The sequence below is a fragment of the Brassica napus genome, chromosome A8, assembly GCF_020379485.1.
Source record: "Brassica napus cultivar Da-Ae chromosome A8, Da-Ae, whole genome shotgun sequence".
Classification (NCBI taxonomy): Eukaryota; Viridiplantae; Streptophyta; class Magnoliopsida; order Brassicales; family Brassicaceae; genus Brassica; species Brassica napus.
The window spans coordinates 12,636,580-12,662,190 of NC_063441.1; the positions used below are offsets into that span (position 1 = coordinate 12,636,580).

Consider the following 25,611-nt stretch of genomic DNA (forward strand, 5'->3'; position numbering starts at 1 on the left):
CAATTACAGCACTCTTAACCCTCTTTAAAAAAAATTCTGATTCAATATAGTTTGATCCTGTTATCTTTAACCTTTATGCTTAACATTTTCAGTTAAAGTAACATTTCTTAGTTTTTATCATGGATTTTACACCTAAGAGTTAGTTGTGTATATTCTGTCAATATTAAATTTATAGTTTTTACAAATCCATTTAGTTCTTACCATCGACCATTAAGATATGATATATAGGAAAGTGATCAAAAAAAGATACTCCCTTCATTTTTTAATATAAATCGTTTTAGATAAATTTTTATGTTCTAAATTATATGACGTTTTCGGTTTTCTATGTAAAATTTATTAACACTTAATGTTATATGACCAATAATAATATAGCTTTTATTTTATTATTTGTTGATTTGTAGTTAGGTAAATAATTAATGATGTTTTTGTTTAGAAAATATAAAAAATTAATTATTTTTTTAATCTATGTGAACAATTCTAAAATGATTTATATTTAAAAAAATCGAGGGAGTATGATATATAGGAAAAAGAAACGCATGCACAACGTCAAAAAAGATTTATTAATTTATCCTGGTCGTATAATGTCTTTGATTGGTTGGTAACCGAATACGATTTGGTAATGAAAACATAAATGGTATTCAAACTTCGAAAATACTGCATAATGAGAGACAGCGATATGTACCAAACAAATGGTGACCAAACGTGTGGAATTAACTCGTTAACGTGGTCGAACAGAAACATAAAAGTGAGAGTGGGCACAGGTAGAGAGATTAAGAAAGAGCTTTGGAGAAAGCAAACTAAACTGAGAGTGAAAGGCAAATAGAGCCCATAAAGAACACGAGTCAGATGTTTGCTAGCTTTTTTTATTCCCCAAAAATTAAACCTTTTCATTTTTAAAACGCTTAATAAAGTTAATTCTTCCAAAATGTTATAGTATGTGGACAAAAAAATATAAAGAAAATTCCAAACTCACACCGACACTAACACCAGTCAATAGTCAGATACTATCAATCATCAACTGCTCAAGAACTTCAGCAACAATTTCATCTCAATCATTCATTGATTTTTGATATACTGTAATACTTTTTTGACATCTACTGTAAGTAATACTTAGTGTCGAAAACAAGAGAACACTTATATACAATCATATCACTAAATCTTGCCTAATGAAGTCTTAAAGTAAGTTTTTATCAAATTAATATGAACCTGAATTTAAAATAATAATAACTTCTCTCTCTTCATTAACTCAAATCTCCCTCTCTCTCTCTCTCTCTCTCTAGTCACTACCTATACCTTTCTTTAATGGCGACGCTTTTAACTTCCCACAGTAACTATTCTTCTTCTTCTCTGTCACTCTCCTTACTTTTGCTTTCCCCTTTTAGAGCTTTCATGGCAACGTTTCTCTGCAATGGAATGTGATCACCACCGACACTCAATGGCTACCGGAGATAGAGCTATGTTCCCTGTTTTGGTTCTAATCTTCTCTGCGATCTCTGGATTCTCCGTTGTGCACTGTGTTACTGATCCTTCTGATGGTAAAGTACTGATCTTTATGACTTTTGTGACTTTACCTGTTCTGTCTTTTAGCCTCATTGTGGTCGTCTCTTTTGAGATCTTTATGATTTGAGACCTGAGATTTTCTGGGTTTCTTTGTGTCTTCCTGAAAGTGGATGACTTTAGATAAAGTTGTAAGCTTTATGAAAGATCCTTGATTGGGGTTTCTGACTCATGAGTTGTTTGTTCTCTTCTCATTGGTGTTATTGCAGTGCAAGCCCTTCAGGTTTTGTATACTTCACTGAATAGTCCTTCACAGCTAACCAGTTGGAAGAATGGAGGTGGTGATCCATGTGGAGAGTCATGGAAAGGGATTACTTGTGAGGGCTCAGCAGTTGTCTCTATGTAAAAGAAACCACCCCTTTTTTCTTTTTGTTTCTTTTCACTTTTGGCATTGATGATTCTTGAGTGTCTTATAATGTTCTTGTTTTCCCTTGTGGGTTTTAACAGAGACATATCGGATTCAGGAGTCTCTGGCACTCTTGGATACTTGCTCTCAGACCTTATGTCACTCAGAAAATTGTACTGTCTTTTTGTTTTTGTTTGTGTGATCTTTGTTCTGTTATGAGGATTTGATTTGATAACATTAGACCTCTTTCACTTTGATACAGGGATGTTAGCGGAAACAGCATTCATGATACACTTCCATATCAACTGCCACCGAATCTCACAAGCCTGTAATGATGTGTTCTTTATAGTACTTAGTCTCAGTGTTCAGTCTTAAACTAACAGCTGAAAGAAAATGCAATGCAGAAACTTGGCGAGAAACAACTTAAGTGGTAACCTTCCATACTCCATATCTGCTATGGCTTCTCTTACTTACATGTGAGTTTGACATTTTAAATCGTGAGACTTAGCACAACTCTTCTTCTTGTGTGTTAAAGTTTTGAAATGTTATTTTATAGGAACGTGAGTGGTAATTCACTTTCAATGTCGATAGGAGATATCTTTGCTGATAATAAGTCACTTTCAACCTTGTAAGATCTCTTTATGATAATGATATCTCTGGTTCCAGTCGGCCATTGATCTTATTGTTGCTTTGTTCAGGGATCTTTCTCACAACAACTTCAGTGGCGATCTTCCGAGTTCTTTGAGTACAGTATCCCAACTTTCCGCTCTGTGAGTTCTTTTAAACTTCCTTTGTTGCAACGAGAATCAAAAAATGCAAAAAGAGATTCATAATGATGATGATATCTTCATTCTTGACAGCTATGTTCAGAACAATGAGTTGACAGGTACCATTGATGTACTCTCCGGTTTGCCTTTGACAACTCTGTAAGTTTCTCAATTTTAGATAGACAAAAGGAACGAATGTGTTGTCTCCCCATCCTTATATGTTTTCTTTGGCAGAAATGTTGCAAACAATCATTTTAATGGATCCATACCTAAGGAGCTCACCTCTATCAAGACCTTAATGTAAGTTCTCAATAACAATCTGTTACTTTCTTTACTTTGGAGTATTCTTTCAGTTTTTGTTTTAAGCCTTTCACATTCCAATATGTAACAGCTATGATGGTAACTCCTTTGAGAATGCCCCTGCATCTCCTCAACCAGAAAGACCTGACAAAAAAAGGAAACCTTCTGGTTCTAAGAAACACAAAAACAGCCCTAAAGCTGAAGGGAAGTCTTCTGACAAGGGATTGTCTGGTGGAGTAGTCACTGGTATAGTCTTCGGTTCTCTGTTCGTTGCTGGCATCATAGCACTTGTTCTTTACCTATGCCTTCATAAGAAGAGAAAGAAAGTTGGAGGAAGCACAAAAAGAGCTTCTCAAAGAAGTCTCCCTCTTAGTGGAACAACCGAAGTGCAAGAGCAGAGAGTTAAAGACTTGCAGTCTTCGCCCGCAGAGAAAGTAACGGTTGATAGGGTAATGAAAAACGGGTCTATAAGTAGAATGAGATCTCCAATCACTGCTTCACCATACACCGTCTCCTCTCTCCAAGTAGCAACAAACAGCTTTAGCCAAGAAAACATCATCGGTGAAGGATCTCTAGGCCGCGTCTACAGAGCAGAGTTCCCCAATGGAAAGGTAATGGCGATCAAGAAGATTGATAACGCAGCGCTTTCGTTACAAGAAGAAGATAATTTCTTAGAAGCTGTTTCCAACATGTCGAGGTTAAGGCATCCGAACATTGTTCCCTTGGCTGGATACTGCACCGAGCACGGCCAACGTCTTCTGGTCTATGAGTACGTTGGAAATGGGAATCTAGACGATATGCTTCACTTGAATGATGAAAGAAGCATGAACTTGACTTGGAACGCGCGTGTTAAAGTGGCGCTTGGGACTGCTAAAGCTCTAGAGTACTTGCATGAGGTTTGCTTGCCTTCGATTGTACATAGGAACTTCAAGTCAGCGAATATATTGCTAGATGAAGAGCTAAACCCTCACTTATCAGACTGTGGGTTAGCTGCTTTGAATCCTAACACTGAGAGACGGGTCTCAACTCAAATGGTGGGTTCATTTGGATACAGCGCTCCAGAGTTTGCATTGTCTGGGATCTATACTGTTAAAAGTGATGTGTACACTTTTGGAGTAGTCATGCTTGAGCTCTTAACTGGTCGGAAGCCTCTTGACAGGTTCTATATTTTTCTTCTTTTTTTTTTAATCTAATGTCAACCCACAAAAAGAGCCATTGATTCAGTTTTCTTTTGCTTTGTGTGTGTGTTTGGTAGCTCGAGGACGAGAGCAGAGCAATCATTAGTGAGATGGGCGACACCGCAGCTACATGATATAGATGCTTTGTCTAAAATGGTTGATCCTTCGCTTAATGGCATGTATCCAGCTAAGTCACTGTCTCGTTTTGCGGATATCATTGCTCTTTGTATTCAGGTAACTTATACCATCTCTAAGAAAATGAAATTGTTTTGGTGAAGTAACCATCTTCTTCTCTTTTTGTTGTTAATTGTAGCCGGAGCCAGAGTTCAGGCCTCCAATGTCAGAGGTGGTGCAACAGCTGGTGAGGTTGGTTCAACGAGCAAGTGTAGTCAAACGAAGATCTAGTGATGACAATGGATTTTCTTACAGGACACCTGAACATGACCACATGGATTTCTCTTTCTGAGTAATAATTCTATCATTGGAAGCTAAAAAGAAGCTCCAAAACTCAAGAGGGAGAAAGTTTTGCGCAATACATGACTCTGAACCAAAGGATGTGACAGAGAGGTAAAGAGTAAACATCTTGGTTCAGGTCAAAAAAAGTATGAAACTTTGTTTTGTGAGGGAGGAAAAAATCAGAGTACATAAGAGTCTGTTATATCATGTTTTGTTCATGTCTTATTCTTTCTTTTTGTCCAAGAAACAATAAATCAATCTGAGACTTTCTGTTGCAGTGTTCTCTCTTTTTTGTTTGTTGAATAATTTAGAAGAAAATATTTCAAGATTGCCAACAGGATTAAGAAAATGGGAGATAGAAGACCCAAAGACAGAACCGCTCTTGCACCAGAACTTGTCGAAACAACAGAACACAATAAACAGACCTAAAGTTAAATTAACACCCCACGGAAAAGTCTATACAACTGACTTTTGCCAACATAGCTTGTCTCTCCCATCTCTCTTTTTTTTTTTTTCACATTTGTCTTAGTTTTGGAACGCACCATAGATATCATCACAACCACGACGACAACAGACAAGATAATCCTAACTTAATAAAAATATGCACCAAAGAGCTTCCAAGTCATATAACTTGCCATTATCCCCTCTGTGGCTTTCACCCTTGGGAACCTCGCCATTATCTTTTCCTGCGCTTTGCTTCCACCTGAAGACAACAAATGTCATTGTTAACATCAGCCACAAGATTCTGAGCACAAAACATAAAACAAGAAAGAAGAAGAGTTTTCCTGTACACAAGTGTCTCTCAAGTTCTTGGAAGTAAAAACATAACAAAATGGCTTATTGATAACGTTAGCAGACAGAATGTTTTGCAGTTAGAACAGGAGCAACGTTAAGCAAATAACAAATCCAGACAGAACCAAGAATTGTATCTTTCACACTCAGCAAAGCACCATCAAATTGAACTGATAGGACAAGGTTGCACACAGAACGGCAGCAGAAGCTAGTGTTATAAAACTAATAGAACATTTACACATGCAATGACTAAAGAGAGATACAAACGAACCTTGACATCATCAGCTGGAGATGCAGCAAACCCGTTCTGTGATTTCTTGACATCGTCATCAGAACTGCATTCAGCACATGCAAAGTGATCAAGCAGCTTTGCTTCTTCTGTCGTCATGCCAACACATGCTGGATGATACCTACACCCATCAAAAATTGCAACTCTTACCATCACTAACAAAGGATACCAGAAACAGAAGCTAATAAAAGAGACACAAAATATCAACATTTACCAGTCTTTGCAGCCGTCACATTGCACCATGAGATCGTCTGGATTATAAGGCATTTCACATTTGCAGTACCTTCACCACCAAAAAATTAATAAAAATCATGGATATGTTACTGAAGTGATTACTCATCTACTTACACAGCAACACGGTCAGGGGTAAACGCGCCAGTAGCAGCCTTGTACTCGAACCTACAATAATAATCCTCCGCCCCAACGTTCTCAAGCCTAGTGTAGTTCTTGAAGGTGTGAACAATGCATTTTCCTTCAATGGTGTGTGCGCTTTGAACGTCGAAATGGTCAGACAAGAAAAGCTCTTTAGCTCCATGGAACTGTCTCCTACCACCAAGAGACTCCTCAGGGCGGTAATACCACCGACAGTGCACCTTCACATTGTTCCTGGCATCCGCTTCGATCTTCTCAACACGGGCCACGTACGGTGGCTTACCAGCATCAGAGGGACGCATCAACACATAGTCTCCAGCTGCAGGGAACAACCTCAAAGATTACTTCACAGCTCATAATGCCCACTATTACTAGATAGATAACATATCTAACTCACATTCTATAGTCTACACAGAGTATAACAAGCACCATAAGAAGCTTGCAATAAATTTTTTTTAAAATCAATTATTAGTTGTAAATAGTAAGTATAAATTCACTCTTCTTCATAATGCCCACTATTACTAGATAGATAACATATCTAACTCACATTGTAGAAGCTAGACAGAGTAAAACAAGCACCATAAGAAGCTTGCAATAAATTAAAAAAAAAAATTACTAGTTGTAAATATTAAGTAAACATTTACTCTTCTTCATCTAGTAACAAGCAAAGAGCAGAGCTCTAAGTAAATGCAAGATCTTTCCCACAGAAAACACACATACTTTGCATCAATGTAACATAACAAACAAAAGTATAGTCTATATTTCACAGTTAACTCAATTTTTACATAAAAAGTTACTAAATTTACATAAAAGAAGCCCAAACCAAAACAATTCTCCATTTTGAAAAAAGAGAGCAACCAAAGATCAAAATTTTGCTCAATTGCATAGCACAAACACTTATCTACTAATGAAACAATGGAGAATCTAAAGCTATCAAACATATCTAAAGACTCCACCATATACTCAACGCTAAGTTGCCAAAGTGTACAGCTTTACAAGTGAGGCTACCTCTCACAACTTTGTTGGTGCCTTTGATGGTATACGTGTCGAGCTCCTTCCTCCCAGTTTTGATCTTTGAGGGGACACCGGGTCGAGTTTTCGCCATGGAAGCTAGGGCTGCTGCTAAGCTGGAATAAAGGTAGGGTTTTTGTTGGTCTCTGTACCTTTGAAATGTACAGAGAGATTGATGGGTTAAGAAAGATGTAGGATGTGTATATCGATGGCAAGAAGAAGATCAAGTTTCAGAGTAAATCTGGAACCCTAGATTCTCTCTAGGTGAAGAAGATGAGTCATTTGCAATTTGAGAGGTTTAGCTCTTGTCAAGGGAAATTTATTATTTTTTGTCATTTTCTTTTTAGTTATTTTCACTATTTATCTTTTATTAACTAATTTTCGGCATTGTGTTTTTTTTTTCTTTGTTCGAGTTTTAGTACCAGATCAATTAATCCGAGATTAATTAAATATTTATTTTAGATTTTTTTACTATATATAAATGTTATTTTCTTAAGTTGGGTGAATCGGGACAAAGATTTTGAATAGTCTAGTAAATACTCCATCCGTTTCATATTAATTGTCTTGTAGAAAATTATTTTCGTTACAAAATAGGTTTGACTTTCATTATAAAATTTATTAATTTTATTCAGTATTTATTATTTTATTGGATGAAATATAGTTAGGTATATAGGTAGTTGTGTTTTTATATATGAAATATACAAAATTAGTTATTTTTTTTAATCTGTGTGCACAAATCCGAAATGACACTTAAAATAAAACAAAGGAGTATAAGTTTTTAGACTAACACTGATAGCAAAATTATGTACAGTAGTTTTAACAGAGTTTTTTTTTGTATTTTCTTGATTGTTAATTAGCGAATAATAAATTTCATTTTATCTTTATTTTCATTAAAAAGATCAAAATCATATTATAGGGGTTCGTCCTAGCAACCATAGAAAGAAAGTTTTCAGATATATGATGAGCCTAAGGTCTTCTCTAATCACCTGCATTTCACGTTGGTATCTGTTTCTCGTCGGTCCATGAGGAGACCTCCACAAAAATAATTAAAGTTGGTTTGGTCTGAACCGGATGGAACAGTTCTTTGCCGGTGGATGTGGATGCATTCTCCTCTTTTATGCGGTAATATAGTGCGAGGATATAGTGAGTATATGAGGCATTCTCCTCTTTCACCAGTATATGAGTTCGTGTTGGTTGTCAGATGCGTCTCCTATTTGAGTACTTGAGTATAGAGTAATACGATTTAACTTGCCTGATAAAGTTGTGATGTAATTGATTCCAGTTTAATATTGTTGAACCGGTTTACTCTAGTATAAAGAGCAACCGTTGTAACTAACTTTGGTAACAGAAACACTTTTTTCTTGAATGATTTCGATCAAGTAAATATGGTATTAGAGTCTTTGGTGTTTTGCCTAGTAGATTATTTTCTACATAAACAGTTTTATGTTTATGTAGCATGTATAAGTGATCCGTTTTCCTGTGATATTTTTGAGATATTAAGTTTGAAATATTTTCATTAAACCGTTTCTCACCTACATTTTGAATGGGCCTATTAGTGGTCTACATCGGGTATCAATATGATCTTGAACAATATATCTCTAATGTGACAATCTTTCATTTTTGAGTTGGCTTTTAAATCTGAGCTGCAGCTATTACTAATATACTTCTCAGTAAATTATCAAATGTTGTCAGTGTACTTGATGTTTTCTTGTAGTGGATGAACCAAATCTTTACTACATACATTTAAAAATACGTGTACGTGATGTGTTTGTTTGTGCATGGAACATAAGTGGAGGGACGCGATTGCGTAGATATGATAGGGAATTGTTACCTATAAACTGAGAAAGATGGATGCTGGAATATAAAAACGAATATGTTTTGACGATTCTTAGTGAAAACTTACTTACACATAAAAATTGTGTTTATTAAAATGAAAGTTATGAGAGTTTTTTATACGAAAGTGTTGAGTAAATGAATTTTTGTTGGTGTAAAATGAGAAGAAAGGAGATGGAATTTGAATGACTAAGCTCTAAAATCTCCAAAATGGTTATTTGTGGTATTTGGAGAAATTGATAACCAAAACATCATTGTAAATACAAAGAAATGTTTAGGGTGTTTATAGTTTTTTATATTTTCGAAAAAAAGATTCAATTATAATGAAATTTTTGTAAATATTTGAAAACCTCGAGGATTATATAGAAAAACTATGACAAAATATTGTTAACAGAAAATATGATTTGTTGCATTTGATTTCAATTCTTGAGTCATTTTGAAAAACCTCCTTATAAAAAATATGGCAATGGCATTATTTTTTAAAAGAAATATTATATTATTTAAATTATACATTTTGCAAAAATAGATAACTTTTAGAGATATGAAGCACATATTATTTTGTAAAAAGAAATTACAAACATAAAAATATTATGAATGCTATAATAGAAAACACGTTTTATTTACATATGATAATTTATATATTAATTATAGTATCATGCATATACTATATTTTGAAAAGATCAAAAATATATATAGTATAAAGAACAATTTAACTGTGAAAATATAATTATAATAATAAAATCTTCTTACAATGTACCTTATATAAATGATTTCTCATTTAAAACATTAAAAATATATAACACACAAACAAAATAAATAAATTTATTTATTTATTTTTATTAACTTGTTTATTATGTAAGTTTATAATAAATTTTATCTAAGATGTAAATTATTTTGCTTTTATTTTTTTTTTAATTATGGTAATTACCATTACTTATTGTTTTATATTTGATTTCTATAATTAAACTTTGTGATATTATTGTATTTAGCCATATTATAATAAGAAAATGAATTCATTATTTTCAATAGACCATGTCACTATTTTTTATAAAATGATTGTGAAGAAGACACCTAAATAAAATACTTATCAAATAATGTTTAGGGAATCTCTAAAAAAACAATATACTAGTTCCATGTTTTGATAGTTAACGCTTCTTCCTCTATTTATTTTCTCTTTTTTCTTCCTCCATTTCTTTTCCTTTCATCCGTTACAGTAGTCAAAACATAAAATCAATCTGTGTTACGTTGGAAGTTCAGGACACGTGGAAAATTCATGTTCAGTGACGGTTTCTAGTTCTGTTATTCCGAAACCACAAAAGCTTTCTGTACGAACCTTTTACTTCCCAGTATACTATTCATTTCGAACCTGATTCTTTTAACGATCCAATTTCAATTCTTGATTTTATCAGTAGAAATTACTTCAAAGAAGATCAAACTAGAAAGAAAAAGATTATTGACTGGTCTTTAATAGATATAAATCTCCCAAAGAAAAAAAGAAGTCATTACAAAACATAAAACATCAAAAGGAAATCATTCTTCTCGGATAGTTTTCTGTCCAACAGAGTTTATTCAAAATACTTCTTAAACTTCAAACTTAAGAGAACATACCATATAGGTTGTACGTAATCCTCTTCTACACCTCCCCTGTTTTCACCATCATATACACATTATGGTATAAACATGATCAAAAGGAAATCAAGCCTGTGAGCTTTCTCCAACACCGTTTGTCTTCAAACGCTTCTCCTTGTAGTCTTTCACAGCTGCCTTGATGGCGTCCTCCGCCAACATACTGCAATGGAGCTTCACTGGTGGGAGAGAAAGATGCTTCGCAATCTCACTAGTAAAATACATCACAGAACAAGGAAAAAGGCACAAACTGAATTCAGAATCTCAGACAAAGAAGGCAAGCCTGGAAAAACTTGTACAGACTAACCAAGTAAACCAATATCATACCAACAAACAATCCAGTGACTGGTCATGTGAACAATTAAAGAGTGAACCAATTAGACACCACAAGTTCTAATGCAACATCTCAAAACAGATAACGATGATTTCCTTAAAAAACGCAAATAGGAGGACAAGACTTCTATTGTCTTCTCCTTCTTCATGTAAGACAAACAAACAAAGGGTACTACTTACGTGTTCTTGATGGTCAGGACTTCCTCCATAGCTTTGCCTTTCACCCATTCAGTGGCTGGAAAAATTAAGATCAATCAACATTACAAAACTGTCAACCTCAAAATAGTATCAGACTCAGACATGACACAGAGAAAGATGATAGATCAAGTTACAACCACGTACAAGGACCAGAAAACATTGAGCATCGATAAAGGAAAACGCTTGACAAGAATCTTTGACAAGGACACATCTCATTACATAAAATCCGACCAATATGCCAACTCCTACTCATGCCTAATAGAACACCGCTTCCACAAGAACCAAATCAATTTTGAAACATAACTCATCAAGAACCAACCAATTTAGAAACCTAATTGAAAAGAACCAATCAATTAGACACTTCATTCATCAATTAAAAAAAAAAATCAATCAGAAACCTAATTCATCAAGAACCCATCAATCTGAAACCCAATTAATCAAGAACCAATCAATTTCAAACCTGATCCATCAATAACCAATCAGTCTGAAACACATTTCATCAACAACTAATCAATTTGAAACCTAATTCATCAATTTCATAACAAGTAATCAAAATCCCTAATTGTCAAATCCGGTAAAGATGGAAACATACCGACAGATGAAGAGGCGATAGCGGAGCCACAACCAAAGGTCTTGAAGCGAGCATCGACGATCTGACCGGTCTTCTCATCGACCTTGATCTGAAGCTTCATCACATCACCGCACGCGGGAGCTCCGACGAGGCCCGTGCCGATGCTGGGATCGTTCTTGTCGAAAGACCCGACGTTGCGGGGGTTGTCGTAGTGGTCGATGACGTTCTCGTGGTAGGATCGGGAGATACCAACGGACCACGGGGTCGATTGGCGTGACGTGAGGCCTAGAGCCTTCTTCGCAGCTTGCCTGAGCATCATCGTCGTCGATTAGGGTTTGTGTTCCGCGGATGTTGGAAAGATGAGATTGGAGTTTTTTAGGAGGGGCCCTTTCCTTTATCGGCTACGAAGAAGTCGGTTCGGTTCGGTTCGGTTCGGTTTAGATAGATGCTGGGACACGTGGATGGTTCTCTGATATTTTTCTTTCTTTACATCTGGTTTGAACAATATCCAAAATCCAAAATACCACACTACATAACTTATTTCAGTATTTTTAGAGTTCCGATCTGTTCAATTTTTATTGTTTTGCCCAGACTTAATTAGAAATTACTATGATTAAGTGATTAAAGTAAAAATTATTAATATTTTCACAAAAAAAATGCATACTCACATCACAAGTTCACAGCCATGGATAACTCACAAAACCTATTTCCAGTCAGTTTTTGTTTTTATTTATTGTTCAATCGGTGACACTTGATTTGCTTTCTTCTTCTTCGTAGAAGAAAAGAAAATTTTGCAAAATGATAAAAGTAATCCGACCTGCCGGAATCGAACCAGCGACCTAAAGATTTGCTGTCACAGACTACAGTCTTCCGCTCTACCAACTGAGCTAAGGTCGGGTGTTTGTTTTCATTTAACTCACTTTCTATATGGCTTCAAAGTGTGCAGCAATCAATAAAACACCTAATTAACTTTGTCCTCCATCACCAAACACTCGAATCCATCTACAGCATCTGGTGGTACATCTCTGTCTCAAACCAGATTCGTTACCTCATCAGTCCCGTAACATCACTCTCCAGCTCTCTCATGGCTTTACAGTAACACGATCATCATCACCCTCTATTCATCTTATACCAAATCACATGTCATCTTCAGACTCTTTCGTCTCAATGACTTCGCTCGCTGCTTCGTTATGTAATTTACATAGATAAATCCGCATTTTGTAATTTCCACAGTAGACAAACAATAATGATACGATAAAAAAAAAAAGGAAATGATACTTAAGTGAAGAATCTTTGGAAGTTGAAACTATATAAAAAAAATCATAAAGGATAAGAAGATCATATAAATAATACAGTATTTCAAGAAAGAAAAAGTAATTTTATATTAAAGATATTTCAACAAATCTTCTTAGAAAACTAATTAATTGTTACGATAAGCATGAAGAGTCGTAGCAGTCTTGACTACTAAAACACAGACCATCTCTGCATTCACACACTGAAGAGATGTACTTGCATGTTCTTATGTAAGATAAATAGGAAGAAAATCTGTAAAGAGATCCAGACGTGTGTACAAAGGAATCAAATCGAAAAAAAAAAACAAAATGGAAAAGAAGAAGAAGGTAGTGCCAAAAAGACTCCAAGGTAAAGTGGCGATCGTGACGGCATCAACGCAAGGGATAGGCTTCGGTATCGTTGAGCGGCTCGGCCTTGAAGGCGCGTCTGTCGTCGTCTCTTCTCGCAAACAGGTCCTCCTCCTATTCTTGATTTGACTTTCTTGATTAATGTTTTTGGTTTGCTTTGCATTAGTGAATCCAATTTAGAAGCTCTGCTTTGAATAAGCTACTTGTGTGTGTTTTCAATTAAATTGTGCAGAAAAACGTGGATGAGGCAGTAGAGAAGCTTAAAGCTCAAGAGATTGATGCATTTGGAATCGTTTGTCATGTCTCTAATGCTCAACATCGCCAGATTCTTGTCCAAAAGACAATTCAAGTAAGCTGTCAAAACATTACCCTTTTTTTATTTAATCTTTCATTGTTGTTTTATTCTTAATCAGCTTTCCTTTGGCTTGAGTTTCAGAGATATGGGAAGATAGATATTGTTGTCTGTAATGCCGCTGTTAATCCATCTACTGACCCAATCTTATCCACCCAAGAATCTGCTCTTGACAAGCTTTGGGAAGTCAATGTCAAGTCATCTATCCTTCTCCTCCAGGTAACCACTAATCATTTTGCTTTTAGATGGTTCATTGTAAAAAAAAAAACTTTTTGTTTTTGTCTGTGGTTTTGGTCAAGCTTTGAACAAGACAAGAGATTTTCTTATTTCCTCGAGACAATAATAACTCTGGTGTCTCCTGTGCTCAAAGTAACTTTGACATTTCAATGGTTATTTCTTATCAAAACCAGGATATAGCTCCTCACTTAGAGAAGGGTTCTTCTGTAATCTTCATAACCTCCATTGCTGCCTTTCAACCGCAAGTACCAACGGCAATGTATGGAGTTACCAAAACAGCTCTTCTCGGACTAACCAAGGTGCCAGTCATGATTCTCTAAACCATAGACCCCTAAAATATATATATATAATCTTTTTTTTCAAATGATTATGGCGGTTCAACATGTCCCACTCTTCTTTTCAAGGCACTAGCTGCTGAGATGGGACCGGACACAAGAGTGAACGCTGTAGCGCCTGGTGTTGTGCCAACACACTTTGCCTCTTTCATCACCCGGAACTCTGAAGTGGTTTGTTTGTTAAATAAACTGGCTTGCTGTGTTTGGGATCAAACAATGTTACAGTTTTTCATTTCTCATCCATGATTTTGATGTGTTTTTCATTTCACAGAGAAGAGCCAGTGAGGAGAAAACACTGCTCAACAGGCTGGGAACAACGGATGACATGGCCGCTGCAACAGCTTTCTTGGCCTCTGATGATGCTGATTACATCACCGGAGAAACTTTAGTGGTCGCCGGAGGAATGCCCTCCAGGCTCTGAATCAAAATCCCCCACTAGTAATAATTCATATATCAATAAAACTTGTTGAGGGACAAGAAAACCTCACATTTGTTACTCTTGTGTGATCATGTGGAATGCTTTAATTTCTCATTATGAATAGTAGTAAATGGAACATATTTTTATCTACCAAAGATTACTTTCATGACAATCTACTGGATACAAGAACATACTTTCTTTGATAGCAATACATTCAAGAATCAATATACTACTTGATACCAATATTTTTATGACCAAGCCCATCTTCCCCTATGCTAAAAAAGTTTTTAATTGTATTCTTCCCGTCACTGCAGTTTCTCGTGGGTTTCTGAGTCTTTCTAGACTGTTTCATATGCAGAACCAATCGATCAAACAACGGATGCAGAGTTTTCCTCCTTCGTAAAAGCTTATCTTTGAACTTTTTTTAGAAGCTTTTGAGGGTTTGTCCAACTACTTCAGTTGTATATTTTTCTTTTAGTTTAAATGGGTCTTAAGAAGATTGTGTAAGCTAGATTGAACATAAGGAAATTTGATCAATTATCAACACAATCTAAATGAAAATTTTACAGCAACAACCACCACACGTGTGGTTGATGGCATTGTCAAACAAGAATGGGCCTAGAGTGACAGAGAAGATAAAGATCTCGAGGAAGCAAATAGAGAAATAAAATGAGTGATAACGTAAGACAAAACTTAGAGAAAAGAATAAAACATGCATGCAAAAAAAGTTGAAACTCAAACTACTTGAAGAAGAGAAATATAAAGTATCAACTCTCAAGTAATGATATAGGAAAGCCTTATGAACACACTTACATAAACTCCACATTCTCTGCATAGTCTATGAATGTATCTATATATTTTTTCACCCTAGGTTCTTCAACTTCAAATCCCTCAATTTTGACTCTTGTAAAAGTCTTTCTCTCCATATTGTAGAAGACAACGCGGCACCAGCTGATTGGGAGGTGCGAGTACGACGCGAATACAATTTCACCTGTACCAGTCATTCCAACAATCTTGGTATTCTCGACCATCTTTTCCTCGTAAGGAGACAATTCCAAGACATGCTTGAACCATTTATGATTCCTAGCATCTTCTAGAACCCACCAAACAAATCTACTATCATATCTATTCTCATATCTATTATACCTGTTACGATGTATACCTAATTTACCTTTGTAGTTGAAAAGTTCAAAACGCCTATCTAGTTCCATGACTTCATCTGCGTTTATAAAGCGGAACTTCTCAGACCTAACGTCGAAGCATACTATAACAGTAGATTTCCCGAACTCAGCTCCGAAATACAAAACACCATTTATACATATAGAACCAAATGACATTCTACGGTTTCTCACAAAAAGGAATTTGAGTTCCACCTTTCTCCATAAAGGCTTTCGAGACTCTAGCGTCAAAACCAGATGAGTAGTTAGTCTTTCATCAAATGATGAAGAGGTCATACACAACACTTTGAACTGTTTTCCGACCGGATCATATCCTAAGCAAAACATTTTTGAAAACTCCTTGGGGTTGGGTAAGTCTTTTTCTTCTAGAAGAACTTTGGGCAAGGTTAGGAACTCTCCAGTGGCAGGGTTACAAATCACCGGCTCGTCCATGAGCAATGCCAATCCACAGAGTGGTTTAAATGTATTAGCAAGAAGACGTTTTGGAAATGAACACGTTTGGTATGGGGTGGCTACAAGAGAAGAGTTATCATCTGGATTATGAGGCTGAGGTGCAGAGTAGAAGAACAACTTGCCCTTAAAGTTTATGGTGAAAAGGAGACGTGGACGAGTCAAAGACTTGGTCCAAAATAACTCGGTGAAATCAGAACGGCGAAGTACGGATGCCCAGTGTTTCGAAACACAACGAAACCTTGCTACAGACTTTCCCGTGACAAGAGAGAATATAATGATAAGTAGATCGTCTGGGATTTGTGGGACTGAGTATTCTCTTACCGATTTCGAACATTGTGCTTCAAATCTAGCTAATGTTAGATTCTCGGAGAACTGCTGTTCCATATTTTTCATCGGGGATGGATTTTACAAACCCCTTCATATATATAGCTTAAGACGAACGAAACCCTAGAGGCTTTAGCTTTCTTCTTTCCTTAATTTCGACTAGTTAACATAGTAACATACGCAAGAGTCAGAACTGGGCTGTATTAGGGCCCAACACATACTCGGTGACTTTATTTGCAACGATCTTAAATGGGGGGGATATTAATCTTTCTCAAAACCTCAGCTGAGTTAAACCTCAGATACTAGAACTATCGTCTCTTCTTTATGAACTAACTAAAAGTAAGACCAAGATTATGGATTCACTTCAGCCAAGTTGTATGAGATCAACACTACAAGAAAACAGCGTAGTTCTGACGGACATTCTGACGGAAAATGAGATCCTCGGAATATTCCGACGAATTTCCGAGGAAATTCCGAGGAAACCCAAATTTTCCGAGGAAACCCAAAATTTGGGTTTTTTCGGAATTTCCTCGGAATATACCGATGAAATATCGAGGAAATCATATTTCCTCGGCATAGTCCGAGACTTTTCCGATGATTCATGGCTTTGCTTTTAGGGTTTATGTTTCCTCGGAAAAGCCTCAGAATATTCTGAGGAAATTCTGAGGAACACTTGTTTTTCCTCGGAATTTCCTCGGAATATTCCGAGGCTTTTCCGAGGAAGTAGGGTTTTTAAACCGAAAACAACGTTTTGCGGTTTGAATAACACTTATATAACCCCTATTAAGTGTCTTAGACTGATTATGAAGTCAAAAATTTGTTTAAGTGAAACACTTATATAACACTTTTCTGATTGTATGAACGAAATCCCCACAACATAAGAGAAACACTTATACACTTTAATGAACGGTAAAGGGAATACTTACATTTCGTTTTGAAATTTTGTTATTTCATGGTTTATGATCATCTATACAAAGATTCCTCAATGGTATGCATGCATTTGTATAAGAAATGATATAGGGAAAAAAAATTGATGTTTTGAAACCCCAAACATGTGTTCCTCGGAATTTCCTCGGAATATTCCGAGGAAATTCCGAAGAACAATATAAATTAATAAAAATACATGCACAGGATATTCTTTTTCCTCGAATTAATGAAAATATTCCGAGGAAATTCCGACGGATATTTAAGTGGCCGTCGGAATTTCCTCGGAATATTTTCATTTAACCGGGCAAACAAGCCGCCAAATATTTCGCGAAAATTGAAATTGAAAATACTGAGGGAATTCCGACGGAAAATATCCGTCGGACCCTAGGTTTTATAAACTCAAAACGCATCTTCTTCCCCATTTCTCTCTTCTTCCTCTCCGGCGATCTCTCTCTCCTTCCGGCGTTCTCCACCTTCTCTCGCGACGATCTCTTCGGCGAATCCTCTCCATTCCCTTACAAATCATGTAAGGACCCTATCCCACTCTCTTAGGTCCTATTTGTTAGGTTTTTAAGTAGATTTGATGATTTTAGAAATTTTTTTGATAGATTTTTGTTAGGGTGATTGGGTAGGATTGTGATTTGTTGTGTAATAGGTTTAGAATTGTGATTTGGTTGTGTTGAATTGATTTAGAACTTTTTTATAAATTGTTTATTATTTTTGTATTTACAAAACGTTTTTTCTATAAAAATTCGATTTTACAAAACGTTTTTTGTATATAAATTCGATTTTTGGATTTATAAAAGATGATTTCATATTTATAAAAATATTTATATTTATTAAAACTAATTTTGTATTTATAAAACATTTTTTGATTTATAAACACTATTTTTTTATTTTTGTATTTATAAAAACTATTTTTAAATATACAAAACGTTTTTTGTATATAAATTCGATTTTTGGATTTATAAAAGATGATTTCATATTTTAAAACTAATTTTGTATTTATAAAACATTTTTTTGATTTATAAACACTATTTTATTATTTTTTGTATTTATAAAAACTATTTTGTATTTATAAAAAGATTATTTCATATCTATAAAAATATTTATATTTATAAAACTAATTTTGTATTTATAAAACATTTTTTGATCTATAAACACTATTTTATTATTTTTTGTATTTATAAAAACTATTTTGTATTTATAAAAAGATGATTTCATATCTATAAAAATATTTATATTTATTAAAACTAATTTTGTATTTATAAAACATTTTTTGATTTATAAACACTATTTTATTATTTTTTGTATTTATAAAAACTATTTTGTATTTATAAAAAGATGATTTCATATTTATAAAAATATTTATATTTATTAAAACTAATTTTGTATTTATAAAACATTTTTTTATTTATAAAAACTATTTTATTATTTTTTGTATTTTAAATATGTTTTCTACTTCAATTTTAATTTTATATTTTCGAATTTCAATTTATAAAAATAAATTTATAATTTTTTTTTTAATTTTGGAAATATTCCGAGGAAGTGTATCCCTCGGGATATTCCGACGACATCTTCCTCGGAATATTCCGAGGACTTTCCGACGAACTTGTGGTCCTCGGAATTTCTTCGGAAATTCGTTTCCTCGGAATTCCGTCGGAAATTTCCGAGGGATTTCCGAGGAAAAATGAATTTCCGAGGAGTTATTTCCGAGGACTTTTTTCGTCGGTATGTCGTCGAAATAGCGTTATTCCGACGACATACCGACGATTTTTTTCCTTTAGTATGCCGCTGTTTTCTTGTAGTGCAGTTCTCTTACTTCTTGATTCAATAAAATTGATTCGTCTAGTTTAGTACCACTGCCTTAAAATCCAAAAAAAAAAAGCATGCATACTGCCTCTGCAAAGGTTTTATTGAAGGCATATATCATATATTTCTGCGATGTGAGGTCAGTGATAAACTCTGGTTGGACTGCTTTCACAACTTGGGTGGGATATAAACTTCTAACACAGGCCACTCCATGTTTTATTTTTGTATTTTTTTGCCATGGAGCTTATCCTGTCCTGATTAGACCTTTTGTAAAACACAACCTGCTGATTAGACTTTTCTGCGATGTTTTAAAATCTTCAAGGCATAACAACTAATGATACATGCCATGTATTGAGATATATATGGACCACACATTTGCAATTTTCATAAAAATAAACGTATGATGTAGAAACGTAATGACAGCAACTTATAAGTGATAACAGCCAAATAGTTAGGTTATTCACTCAGAAGTTCAAAAACCTAATGTAAAACCTGTCATCCGTTTCCACCGAGGGAAGTTGAGTGCCGAGCATTTTCAAATCTTTATGAGGGATGGGCCGCCGTCTATCAACAAACAGAAAGGCTAGTTCAGCCGCAATCGAAAAAAATGAAGACAAAAAGTAACAATATATGAAAGCCTTGAATACACTTACATAAACTCCATATTCTCCAAATAGTCGAGGAATGTGTATCTACCACGACACTTAACCTCTTCACAATATTGACTCTTGTAAAAGTCTTCCTCTCTATATTGTAGAAAAGAACGTGGTACCGGTTTACTGGGTGGTATGAGTATGAGAAGTAAACCACTTCACATGTACCAGTCATTCCAACAAACTCGGTACACTTGACCAGCTCCTTATCCAAAGGTGAGAATACGTAGATATGCTTGGACCATTTATGATATTCAGCATCTTCTAGAACCCACAATACAAGTCTATCCGGACATGGATTCTCCTTATATTGTATTTACCTTTGTAGTTGAACAAAGTCAAAGAATGCCAAGAGTAATGACCTACTACTGGCATGTCATAAACTGTCTTGATACGATTGCCATATATATTATTCAGTCATGCGAAGGAGGTAGATGGGCTTTGATGAATTACATGTTCAGATTAGATACAAAAGGTAGAAGCATTAAGAGAATATCGTATATCTTGTAATAAGCATTAAGGGAACAAAGTGACTTATAATCTGATAAAATTGCTATAAGGATGGTCAAAAACATGGGTATAAGAAATAGAATATGCAATGGAGTCTAGCGGTTAGAATTGTCTTCAATGCTTTTTTTTTTCCTTTCTTAGTTATAGACACTTAGTTTCAAATAGAATATGCAATGGAGTCTAGTTTTGGGGCACTCGATCAGCTAAGGACCTACTGTGTATAGATTCATGGATCAAATTATGGATGCAGAGTTGCACACAAGTGAATATTGTACCTACATATATAATCTCTGAAGACAAGAAGAAAAGTGATTTACTTAAGCTAATCATTTGTTTCTGGTCTGATTTTGAGTCTGGACTCTTATTCTACTTCGTTTTGGTTTTCTTTTGGTTATCAAATCCGTTAGCTTGTTTATGAATCCATTATTTGTGATTGGATTGAAATTTAGCCTAGCGTGACATCGAAGGAACTAAGAACAAGTAATGGTCAAAAAAACTTTAGAGCAAAGATTAGATATATTATAAAGAATCCAAACAGTAAAATGAATATCATTAAAAGAGCTGAAACCCAAAAGTTTAATATATATATGAAAGCCTTGAACGCACTTACATAAACTTTATATTCTCAACATAGTCTAGAAAGGTGTGAGGAGTTGTAAATTGTTGCTTAAACTCTTCTAGTCCCTGAAAGTAGACCCTTTTAAAAGTTCCCGACTGCAAATTGTAGAAGGAAAGGTAGAAAAGGTCTGATGGTTCGTGCAATTGTGACAATCCTGAAAAAACAACTTCACCTGTACTAGTCATTCCAATAAACCTGTTATATTGGACTAGGTCGGACCCCAAAGGAGACAATACATAGCTATGCTTGCACCATTTATGATTTCCAGCATCTTCTAGTACCCACAGCACAAGTTCATTTTCACAAAACATATTATCTGAATCCTGACGTATACCTAATTTACCTTTGTAGTTGAACAATGTCAACGAACCTGATAAACAAGGATACTGTATTCTCATGTCTTCATTTGTGTTAATAAAGCTGAACTTTTCAGACCCAACGTCGAAGCAAACTATCATAGAAGATCGTCCAACGGCAGCTCCGAAATACAAAACACCGTTTATGCATACGTCACCACTCATTGTAAAGTTATCCTCAAAATAGAACTTGTGTTCGACCGTTCTCCATACACGTTTTCCAGACTCCAATGTCAAAACCTGATGAGTCTTGGGTCTTTCATCACGTGACAAGGTGACACACAACACTTTGAACTGTTTCCCGATCGGATCATACCCTAAATACGTTTGGGAAATCTCCGTGGGGTTACTCTTAACTTTCACTTTGGGTAAGGTTAAGAACTCTCCCGTGGCAGGATTACAAATCACTCGCACCTTTCTTTTCCATCCCTGAAGCAATACCAATCCACAGACCGTGCTACATATATCACTTGGAAGATATTCTGGAAAAGAAGACGTATGATAAGGGGTAGGAACCAGACAAGAGTTATGGTCTGGATTATGAGGCTGAGGTGAAGAGTAGAACAACAACTTGCCATTAGTAGCTTTTACGGTGAAAAGGAGCCGTGGACGAGTCAAAGACTTGGTCAAAAACAGCTCAGTGAAATCATGACGGCGAAGTATGGATGCCAAGAATTTCGATACGCAGCGAAACCTAGCTATAGACTTTAAGGGCAGTCGAGAGAATATACTAACAAGCAGATCATCTCCGGATGGCGGGTCTGAGTGATTTCTTACCGAGTTCGAAGACTGTGTTTCATGTATGGACGTGGTTGATAACTGCTGCTCCAAACGTTTCATGGCTGATGGATTGTACAAACACTGGAATAGCTTGAATTTCAGATCGCTTATAACTAACGAAACCCTAGGGCTTCAGCTTTCTTCTTTCCTCAATTTGACTAATTAACTTTATATACAAGAGCGTACATGGGCTCTTCCAGGCAACAATTTAGTCGGTGACTTTATTTGCAACGATCATAAATGGGCCATTAGAATTTTTCTCAAATAATTACAAAAAAGTCGAGCAGCTAGAATCAAAAACTACCGTCTCTTCTTTATGGACTAGCTTAAGTAAAACCAATGTTCTAGATTTACCTCAGCCGAGTTTATAGAGTCTTACTTATCATTAGTTGTGACTTACTAGTTTTAAACTAGAATTTGTAGCTTGAGATTCAGCTGTATGTCTACGAAAAAAAAATAAAGTTAAAGATAGCTGACCTATATTATGTATCAATATTCTCGGATGTACAAGTACTACATTCACACGGAGGACGCTGCTGCCAAGAGGATCGCGAAATGGTACGTTGCTACGATTCTGGTTGGGAGCGTTTGCTGGTTCTGTGACCGTGTTTTCTGCGAGAGGGTATCTCGGTGGCCGGTGAATCCTCAGGGTACATGCTCTGTGGCATTGTTTTATGGGGTTGAACTCTTACTGCGCGAACACGTTCTTGATGTTCTGTCGAGCTCAGCAGCGTGGGTGGAGTCCGAAGGTGAAGTACTTTCTTGGAGTTCTTCCTTATGTCAAGATCGAGAAGCCGAAAACGCAATGAGAGGAAGAGCGCAGAAGAAGCAGATCATATATATAGCTTTTTTTTGTTCATCGTTTTGTCAGAAAATTTCGTTTTATTTTTTTGGGAAGTGAAAAACTCTCATAGATACAGGATCTAGATTTTTGTCTCAGACGATGCATGATGATCTTAAGGAGAATTGACTTTTAAGTTGCTAAAACCCTCGTCTTCTATTTCTTGTATCAGTCAATTTCACACCACATTCTTTTTCTTATTCTTCCTCAACTATCAATGTGTACCATAAATTTATATTTTTCATGGCAGTTATTAGAACATCCTCAAAAGTTCAAAACAGAAGTATTTTAGCAAAAAAAAAAAAAAAAAAAAGTTCAAAACAGAACTAAAAATTCGTGGAGGTTGTCAAAACGACGAGAATACCCTTTACCTATAAGACTTAAATACCAAGACTCAAAAGGGTAACATAGACATTAAACGAAATACATATTAAAAGTTTAAAACAAACTATGAAGGGCATATTCGTCATTCACCGAGTTATAAAGAGAGAGACGGAGAGATAAAACAGAGACAACGAAGAAGAGAGAGAAAGAGACAAGGGTAAGAGAGAGAGAGAGGATAAGACAGAAATATTTTTCTTTTTTCTGTTGGTGTGGGTAAATGATAAAGGCTGTGGAATTGTAAACTCGTCAAATGGTGTCTGACCAAGATCTAGCGAGAGGAGTCGAGACTTTGCTCCGACAATCCGACCCCACCTCCCTCACATCCTTAACCAGCGTTGTTCACCAGCTCGAGGCTAAGCTAGGGTTAGACCTCTCGGACAAAACCAATTTCATCAGAGACCATATCAATCTCCTCCTCCATTCTCCTCCCCCACCAGCCTCTGCTTCCTCATCAACCCCACACCCTCCTCCGCCTCAGTATCTACAGCAGCTGCATTCCGGCGTCAATGTTCCGGCGAAAGGGCACTTCGCACTTCACCCTCCGTCTCAACAATACCCTCCTTCCCATTTCGCTCTCCACCCTTCTCCTCCTTACCACTCTTATGACCTCAATTTCCAGCAGCCGTATCCTCCTTACATGCCGCCGCAGCACCATCAGCGACAAGGACCCTCTGTTAGTCAATCCCCTAAAGCAAGGTTCGATTTTTAGGGTTCGGTTTCGTTAATTCGAGGCTTAATCTTTCCCATTGCAGTAATTGGGGGTTTCCTTTTTAGGAAAGTTTAAATCTTTATGACTTTGTGTTTGTCTCTATTGCAGTGCACCAGCTGGAACTAAGAGAAAGGGTGGTCCTGGAGGACTTAACAAAGTCTGTAGAGTTTCTCCAGAGCTTCAAGTCGTTGTTGGCGAACCTGCCCTTCCCAGAACTGAGGTTATTATGCTCCCTCCATTCACTGTTATGCCAATGTGTATTTAAGCTCCCAATTTGGGTTGTTTTTAAAGTGTTGAATGGCTTTTTGGTTGTCAGATTGTGAGGCAGCTGTGGGCTTACATAAGGAAGAACAACCTCCAAGACCCGAGTAACAAGCGGAAGATCATCTGTGATGATGCCTTGCGTCTTGTTTTCGAGACTGATTGTACTGACATGTTTAAGATGAATAAGTTGCTTTCTAAGCATATTCTCCCGCTTGATCCATCAAGTAATGGGTTTTTCCTCAACTTCAAATGTCCTTGGTTTGTTCAATGTTACTGACTGCTTTTTTTGCAGAGGACTCTGGTCAAGCGAAACGGGCAAAAGCTGAGGTGGAGACTAAGACCGAGACCGAGACTGAGACCAAAGAGCCTGTTAGTTCAACCTCTTCAAGTGTTTCATTATCTGAGCCACTTGCTAAGTTCTTTGGCACTGGTGAGACGGAGATGACGGAGGAAGAGATTATCCGCCGTGTGTGGGAGTATATTAAACTCAACCATTTAGAGGTTAGTGTTGATATTCTCTGGCTGCTCTTTCATTTTGAATGTTCATACAAAAGAAACTAAGCACCGTTTGATTCTGCTTTTCGGTATGTTTTAACAGGACTCTGCAAATCCAATGGCTATTCAGTGTGATGAGAAGCTCCGTGAGCTTCTTGGATGTGAAAGCATTTCAGCTGTGGGGATAAACGAGATGCTGAGGCGCCATATATCTTGATATCTTCTGGTTCTGACTTAATTAACTAGGAACTACTAGTGTAAGTGAAGCTTGATCTCTCTCAGATTGTGATTTTTGTATTTCAGCACTGCTAGCTATTGATTTCTGTATTACAATCCTCTTGCAGGTGGACCTACTTATGACTTGTGGGGGTGTAGAACCCTGATAGGGAAGAACAGAACATTCTCACTTTTTAACTTCCTTTAATGCTATATTCATCTTCCTTGTTGTTTTAGTTGGTTGTGTATCAAAATGGTTAGGTTGATACAGTATTCAGAAAATATGTATGATGATGTTTCTTGTACTGAAAACTCTAGTGTAAGATGTTTTGTATTTATAGCCATTTTACCAATGAATGTTTTAGGAAGAAAAAAAGAGTACAAAACTTGTGTGTTAATTGTTGTTTCTAGTTTTCTGCTTCTCTGCCTATCTTCTCAGCGATGCTCATTGCAAACACGCCATAGTTAACTGTTACAGA

General features: G+C 36.0%; 7 protein-coding genes, 1 long non-coding RNA gene and 1 other non-coding gene across 10 annotated transcripts; 3 read left to right on the forward strand and 6 right to left on the reverse strand.

The window, feature by feature from the left end:
• The first annotated feature begins 1,232 nt into the window (after nt 1–1,232).
• LOC106360979 (protein STRUBBELIG-RECEPTOR FAMILY 8) lies at nt 1,233–4,888 on the forward strand. The gene is made up of 12 exons (XM_013800666.3): nt 1,233–1,535; nt 1,767–1,899; nt 2,005–2,076; nt 2,166–2,231; nt 2,308–2,379; nt 2,460–2,531; nt 2,602–2,673; nt 2,764–2,829; nt 2,905–2,970; nt 3,062–4,129; nt 4,226–4,382; nt 4,462–4,888. Exons 1-12 carry the CDS (start codon nt 1,409–1,411, stop codon nt 4,612–4,614), a joined length of 2,124 nt encoding a protein of 707 aa, XP_013656120.2. The 5' UTR covers nt 1,233–1,408; the 3' UTR covers nt 4,615–4,888.
• A 72-nt stretch (nt 4,889–4,960) lies between these two features.
• On the reverse strand, nt 4,961–7,380 carry LOC106360982 (chromatin remodeling protein EBS). 2 transcript variants are annotated; one of them, XM_048738805.1, is made up of 5 exons: nt 7,066–7,380; nt 6,034–6,376; nt 5,900–5,968; nt 5,637–5,806; nt 4,961–5,307 (listed from the first exon to the last, which is right to left on the reverse strand). In XM_048738805.1, exons 1-5 carry the CDS (start codon nt 7,160–7,162, stop codon nt 5,195–5,197), a joined length of 792 nt encoding a protein of 263 aa, XP_048594762.1. In that variant the 5' UTR covers nt 7,163–7,380; the 3' UTR covers nt 4,961–5,194. The 2 variants fall into 2 exon arrangements, with proteins under 2 accessions (XP_048594762.1, XP_013656124.2); XM_013800670.3 differs by having other exon boundaries at nt 5,668–5,806; nt 7,066–7,375.
• A 2,969-nt stretch (nt 7,381–10,349) lies between these two features.
• On the reverse strand, nt 10,350–12,029 carry LOC106360983 (iron-sulfur cluster assembly protein 1). The gene is made up of 3 exons (XM_013800671.3): nt 11,651–12,029; nt 11,041–11,095; nt 10,350–10,738 (listed from the first exon to the last, which is right to left on the reverse strand). The coding sequence occupies exons 1-3, from the start codon at nt 11,946–11,948 to the stop codon at nt 10,597–10,599; spliced, it is 495 nt and encodes a 164-aa protein (XP_013656125.2). The 5' UTR covers nt 11,949–12,029; the 3' UTR covers nt 10,350–10,596.
• A 411-nt stretch (nt 12,030–12,440) lies between these two features.
• TRNAY-GUA lies at nt 12,441–12,526 on the reverse strand. Its single transcript is given in 2 exon segments — nt 12,441–12,476; nt 12,490–12,526. It is a non-coding gene; the product is annotated as a tRNA-Tyr (tRNA).
• A 534-nt stretch (nt 12,527–13,060) lies between these two features.
• On the forward strand, nt 13,061–14,766 carry LOC106360981 (short-chain dehydrogenase/reductase SDRA). Its single transcript, XM_013800669.3, has 6 exons — nt 13,061–13,374; nt 13,502–13,618; nt 13,706–13,840; nt 14,032–14,157; nt 14,263–14,364; nt 14,465–14,766. The coding sequence occupies exons 1-6, from the start codon at nt 13,231–13,233 to the stop codon at nt 14,612–14,614; spliced, it is 774 nt and encodes a 257-aa protein (XP_013656123.1). The 5' UTR covers nt 13,061–13,230; the 3' UTR covers nt 14,615–14,766.
• Nucleotides 14,767–15,009: 243 nt separating this feature from the next.
• LOC106360980 (putative F-box protein At1g53360) lies at nt 15,010–16,942 on the reverse strand. The gene has a single exon (XM_013800668.3). The coding sequence runs from the start codon at nt 16,633–16,635 to the stop codon at nt 15,421–15,423; it is 1,215 nt and encodes a 404-aa protein (XP_013656122.2). The 5' UTR covers nt 16,636–16,942; the 3' UTR covers nt 15,010–15,420.
• Nucleotides 16,943–19,637: 2,695 nt separating this feature from the next.
• Nucleotides 19,638–20,116, reverse strand: LOC125577368. Its single transcript, XR_007315795.1, has 2 exons — nt 19,959–20,116; nt 19,638–19,869 (listed from the first exon to the last, which is right to left on the reverse strand). It is a non-coding gene; the product is annotated as an uncharacterized LOC125577368 (long non-coding RNA).
• Nucleotides 20,117–21,028: 912 nt separating this feature from the next.
• LOC125577367 (putative F-box protein At1g53360) lies at nt 21,029–23,127 on the reverse strand. The gene has a single exon (XM_048738806.1). The coding sequence runs from the start codon at nt 22,281–22,283 to the stop codon at nt 21,075–21,077; it is 1,209 nt and encodes a 402-aa protein (XP_048594763.1). The 5' UTR covers nt 22,284–23,127; the 3' UTR covers nt 21,029–21,074.
• Nucleotides 23,128–23,571: 444 nt separating this feature from the next.
• Nucleotides 23,572–25,530, forward strand: BNAA08G10220D (transcription factor rlmA). Its single transcript, XM_013800664.3, has 6 exons — nt 23,572–24,144; nt 24,266–24,377; nt 24,474–24,645; nt 24,714–24,922; nt 25,020–25,173; nt 25,261–25,530. The coding sequence occupies exons 1-5, from the start codon at nt 23,699–23,701 to the stop codon at nt 25,131–25,133; spliced, it is 1,053 nt and encodes a 350-aa protein (XP_013656118.2). The 5' UTR covers nt 23,572–23,698; the 3' UTR covers nt 25,134–25,173; nt 25,261–25,530.
• The last annotated feature ends 81 nt before the right edge of the window (nt 25,531–25,611 follow it).